We start from the raw sequence: 5,482 nt of genomic DNA on the forward strand, positions 1-5,482 counted from the left end.
CGAAATCAGGTTGGTACAAAGAGCTGCACGCACAGCAGACTATCCCAAAGAGTCCCAAACCGGAAGCGACGGGTGAGTACACCAACCCTCGGTCACCCCCAAACTCAGAGCCTGAGCTGCAGCAGAGAGCACGGGGCCGCAAACAGCAGCTGCGCGGTGCGGATGAGCCTCTGGGCCGTTCCGGCGGCAGGGCCAGTCCAGGCAGAGAAGCGCATACTGTGCGCCACAGCAGCACTTACAGGAAGGGAGTTCTAGAAGATCCAGACGATATGACGGCAATAGCAAGGAGGAGGGACTCCACGGTGGCCTGAGGAAGCTTGGGGTGATAAATACGCCCGCCATCCTGATTTTGAGGATAGTCTCAGAGGGAAAATGTGTAAAATCGCATACTCGACTGTGCACCCTGTTCCACTCTGGGGGTCAACCCCGTTAACCAGACCCAGCTCCCACGCGGGGTCGTGCCCAGTGGCATCCCGTCTGGCGCCTGGCCCGTCCCTCCTCGGAGCTCCAGCTACAGGTCGGGCGTGGGGTCCAGGCACACCGTCCTAGCTGCTGGCCGCTCCGGACCTGGCCCCCACGCATACGTCCCAGTGGCTCGCTGGGGCTCAAAGTCAGCTGCTTTGGCGCCAGAGCCCCCCGGAGGGTCAGCGGAGACCCCCAGCGGCTGCATGGTGGTCCCCTTCTCCTGTGTCCCCCACCCTGCCCTCTGGAGCTGCCCCAAAGTGCACCAGCACGGCTCAGGTCCCCGCCTTGACTTGTCTCCATGCCGGTCTGCTGTCTGTCACCAACAGGGCCAGGGACGTGTGTTAACACTTAGTGGGCTGGACATTTCACTGCCTGTTCTGCTTTATTTTCATGGGACCAAACCCAAAGTCCTCAAAGAATAATGATTCCTGGGGGGTCCGCGTCCCCCAGCCTCCGGTTGGTGCACCCCGAAAGGCGGGTCACCAGGACTCCACTTCCCGACGGATGGAGAGCACGTTGGCCCGCACTCTGGATACCTGGGACCTGCATGGGGTGCATGTGTCTCTGCCGGCCCCTGGGGGGACAGCACACTGGGCCCAACAGCAGAACCGGACCGACTGCAGGCAGGAGCGGCACACGCTTGGGGGTTGCTTTTACGCCCTTGTCCTCTCTGAGCCTCAAAACATCAGTGGGGCAGCGCGGAGACCAGAGCCCCACTGCAGGGACAGACCTCAAGACGCAGGCTTTCCCAGGGTCAAGGCAAGGCTGCAGCACAGCCAGGATGAAAGCCGTCCCGGGCCAGGGTTCTCTCCCATGCTCTTCTCGCTCGCACACGCGGCGAGGGCTCGGCAAACCAGCCCAGCACCCAGGACCCAGCACCCAGAGACGGGAGAGCGGCCCGGGAGCAGGCAGTCACCAGGACGTCCGGGGCCGAGTCTAGCGGAGGTAAGCAGCTCTTCAACCTCTCCCCGGGCGGGAGCATGAACAGGGTCTGCAGGCAGGTCTGCAGGATCTGGGACTTCACCATGGGTTTGAGGCTCGGCCGCAGGCTGCTGGAAGAAGGACGAAGATTGCGGACTTCTCCACAGAGCCCCGGCTGAGACAGACGCCCAGCAGGGAGAGGCTCTCAACCTAAAATTCGGAAGTGGGCTTGGATTCCAGAAATTCCTCACACTCTGGCTTGGTGGGGGGGGGACGCTGTAGGGGAACACAGAGCTCATTCAGCCTGGGCAAGGCCGTCCCAATGCGTTTGGGCTCACTGGCATCTGCGGTCATTGTCAGCAGTGTGAATGGGGTCAGGGGTCAGCCAGTGGAAAAGGTCAGGGCCAGAGCGTAAACCAGTGTTAAGGTTCAACGTGTGACCAGGATCAGGGTGTGTGGCCAGCGTCAGGGCTCAGCGTGTGACTGAGGCCAGGATTTGGTGAGTGACCAGGTCAGTGCTCGGTCAGTGCCAAGGTCGGCAACCTGTCTGGGATAGGCCACAAGGCAAATGGGTCCCCTGGGGCACCTGCCTGAGCCCCCTGGGGCACCTGCCTGAGCCCCCTGGGGCACCTGCCTTGGCTTCAGCGGGGCCAGCCCCTCCCACGCACTGCGACCCCTTTTCCACATCCATCTCCTCACACACACGCGGACTCCTGCCCCGTCCACAAAGGACTTGGCCTGTCTTCATTCCCGGACCCCAAAGGAGAGTTACCTCAGTTTCACAATGACCAATATGACCTTCTGCCGGAAAAGGGTGGCCAGGAAGTTGGGCTCCTTTTGAAGGATGCGCTGGTCGGGGGGGCAGGGTGTGGTCAGACAAGAGGCGCTTGGCCATGAGTGCCAGCCCGGCTCCCCATGCCGGGCGCCCTGCTCACTGCCCCCGTGGGCACCGCTCACCAGGAGGCACTGGATGAGGTCTGGTATCTGAGTGAACTTGTAGCTCTGGGTGCCGTCCTCTTGCCTGAGAGCTTTCGTAAGCATGATGGCCGCCAAGAGGAAGCTGGTTTTCAGGATGTTGTCCTGTCCGTGCAGAGCCGCGGACGCTCAGCAGGGGTCCCTTGTCCCTCCCCCTCCCCCACAGAGCCCGAGCACCCTCCCCCCCAGCTCAGAGGCCGGGCGGCCCCCGTGCACACGCAGACGCCCCGCGCCCCTGCCGCCCGAGCCTACGGGCTCACGTAGCAGCTGCAGGAGAAGTAGTAGACCATCCTGGAGATGATGTTGTCCACCCAGGGCAGGATCTGCTCCCGGGCGTGCAGGGCCATCTGCCCGTAGCACAGCAGGTACGTGCTGCTGACCCACCTCCAGTGCCTGTCAGGGTCTGACTGCTGTGGACGGGGAGCTGGTCGGTCCCACACTCCGGTGCCAGCCCTCCCCCGGGCGCCCCCAGCTCGTGCACCCCTCCAGTCGGGAGCTTCTGCCTTTCCAGGCAGGCCAGGGCCTCTGAGGGTCTCCCGCGCGTCCGCTTTTCCCGGCGAGGAGCCGAGGACCAACAAAACACAGGGGCCCCGCGCAGACCGGCAGGGGAAGTGCCCCCGTGAGGAAGCTGGGGTCAGGGCAAGCCCATGGTCGCCAACCGTCAGACCCCACCGAGGCTCCGGATCACACGTGTGGGGCCCCAGCAGCCAGGGTCACAAGGGCCAGGCCACAGCAAGAACTGAGACGGTCTGAGAGCCACACACCAGCCGCTCAGGGAAGCAGGCAGGGCAGCGTCCACGTTTCCAGCAAGCAAACGGAAACTCGGGGCGCCCACCTGATGTCTGCGGGCCCCAGGCCCTCCCGCCCGCCAGCTGCCCACTCTACCGGGCACTCCGGGGACATGAAGGTGGTCCTCAGAAACCTGGTGCGGCCCAGGTGCTCCAGCAAGGCCCACACCGCCTGCAGGTGTGAGGAAGACACGATGCCGACAGTCTCCGCGATGCCCTGCGGGGCCGGAGGAGCCCATGAGTTGGTCCCCGTGTGGCTGCGCAGGGTGCGCTGCCATCTCCCGCCCATGCCTCCCACGGGCCCTACAAAGGCAGGCAGGGGAGCCTACCCCAGACCTCAAGGGCGTGCACCCCACTGTGGCCACCAGGTCAGGATGAAGCCAGGCCACAGCTGCCGTCAGTCCCGAGGTCAGGACCAGGCAGCCCCTGCGCCGGGGGCCCCATTTACCAGCGCAGTGCTGGGCACTGTGGGAGTCGCACAGCCGGGGTGTGGAGGGCAGAAAGGTCAGGCACCCCAAGTAGCAAGGCCCGTGCTGGGGACTCAGGGCCCCCGGGGGTGCGAGGGCAGCAGACCCACCTCCCGCTGGCTGCTGGACTGGTGGGACAGCTCCAGGAGGTCCGCCAGGTGCCTTCTCACTAGCTCCTGGTCGGTAGTCTCTCTGAGGATCAGCCCAAAAACGTGGAAGAGGAAGGTCTGGGAGGAGGAGGCATGGAGCAGGCGCTGGGCCGGCAGCAGGACGAGGGGCAGCCGCCCCCACTGCGTGAAAGACGCTGGGGAGCACCCCCCGGCCGCTGTGCCCACTGCCTGTGTGAGACTGGGGGAGGCACGTGGGGTCACCGCAGCCCCTCCCCCCCACCTGGTTTGCTTCCCGGCTGGGCCTGGGGGGCTGTCCCTGGGCCCAGAGCTTCGGATCATACATTCCCACTTGGGGAGTGGGGCCGGGGGGTGCCTCAACAGCCACGTGCTCGGCCACAGTCAGAGCCTCGTGGGGGTCTCAGAGACCACAAAGGACACCCTGGGCAGCATCACCCAGGACTGACCTTCTCCAAAGGCTGCTTGAGCTCCAGGTTCAAGGGCGCCAGGAGCTCCTGGATGCCGGTGTCAGCCACCTCCTTCCCGATGAGCTGCAGGCAGGACACAGGGCTTGGGCCCCACCCGCCCCACCCCAGGGAGCTGGACACCAACTCCATCAGGAACCCCCAAGGATGGCGGTCACCTGTGGGGGAGCAGGGAAGGTAAGCTACTGCCAAAAGGTAAGGGGAGATTTGGGGGTGCTACCCTCCAACAACCCACTAGGGCACTCGCTTCAAGTGTGATTCTGGCCAGGTCTACTTCTCCTTGATCCCTGGCAACCTGTAGGACAGAGGCTGGTGAGCCTCTGATGGCCTGGCCCCGCTGGCCTCTCCTGCCACCATCTTGCCAGCCTCAGGGCCTTTGCACAGACTCTTCCCCACTGGCTGGATTTCCCCTCTTCCCTGCCTCTGAGCAAGAGTCCCTGAGCCTGGGCTGGCCTTCGGCCAGATTCCAGGTCCCGAAGCTGAGCTCTCTATGTGCTTGGAGCCTTCTCCCTCTGTGCGCACCCATCCTGAGGCAAAGGGGGGTGTCCTTCAGGGGCGAGCGGGTCTCCTAGAATCCCACCTGGGTTTGCTCCTTGATGCAGTGGTGGATGGTGTCCAGCACCACGTTCTTCTCCAAGACAGACATGGTCCTGATTTTGTCAACGAGGGCTTCCTCCTCGAGTGGTCTGTCTTTCAGGGGCTCCTCCAAGATCGCCCTCTCTGGCTGACCTGCAGACCGCAGAGAAGCAACCCTGTGTCGGGGGTGCCAGAGAGAAGCTGCATCCCCAGTCCTGGCTCTGGCTGGGCCCCTGAGTCATGCGGCCTGAGTGACTGTCTTGGCAGCGTGTCTGCATCTGCATCTGCGTGAGAGCGGTGGGAAAGCAGCCAGCCAGACTGAAGGCCGGAAGTGCAGAGGGCAGACGCCTCTCGGGACAGGGGGCTGGGACACAGCTGGGAGGCGTGACCACCTGCAGAAGCCAGCCCCCCAGCAAAGGGAACGCGCCTTACGACAGGAGTGCCGAACGCCAGCCCAAGAGAACAGGTACCCGAAGTTTGTCATTTGGAATAAAAACTTAGGTCTCTACAGTACTTGTCACACCAGAATAATCAGCAGGCAGTGACGATACTGGAATTTCTAAATGAAAACTGCAAACGCTCTGAGCAGACTGGGCTTTGCTATTAGAGAGATTCTCTAATATTCTAACATTCTCTCCCAGAGGAGAGAAGAGCTTTCTCAGCGGGATGCAGAGACCGGAACAGAGTTTTCAGGCTAG

The 5,482-nt window shown here is 63.3% G+C and overlaps 1 protein-coding gene across 1 annotated transcript; it reads right to left on the bottom strand.

The window, feature by feature from the left end:
- Positions 1-144: 144 nt before the first annotated feature.
- Positions 145-5,088, bottom strand: LOC132014336 (maestro heat-like repeat family member 5). Its single transcript, XM_059395257.1, has 8 exons — positions 4,789-5,088; positions 4,191-4,366; positions 3,727-3,843; positions 3,247-3,366; positions 2,622-2,771; positions 2,344-2,466; positions 2,159-2,235; positions 145-1,517 (listed from the first exon to the last, which is right to left on the bottom strand). The coding sequence occupies exons 2-8, from the start codon at positions 4,338-4,340 to the stop codon at positions 1,220-1,222; spliced, it is 1,035 nt and encodes a 344-aa protein (XP_059251240.1). The 5' UTR covers positions 4,341-4,366; positions 4,789-5,088; the 3' UTR covers positions 145-1,219.
- Positions 5,089-5,482: the final 394 nt, after the last annotated feature.

The sequence above is a fragment of the Mustela nigripes genome, chromosome 3 (assembly GCF_022355385.1).
Source record: "Mustela nigripes isolate SB6536 chromosome 3, MUSNIG.SB6536, whole genome shotgun sequence".
Classification (NCBI taxonomy): Eukaryota; Metazoa; Chordata; class Mammalia; order Carnivora; family Mustelidae; genus Mustela; species Mustela nigripes.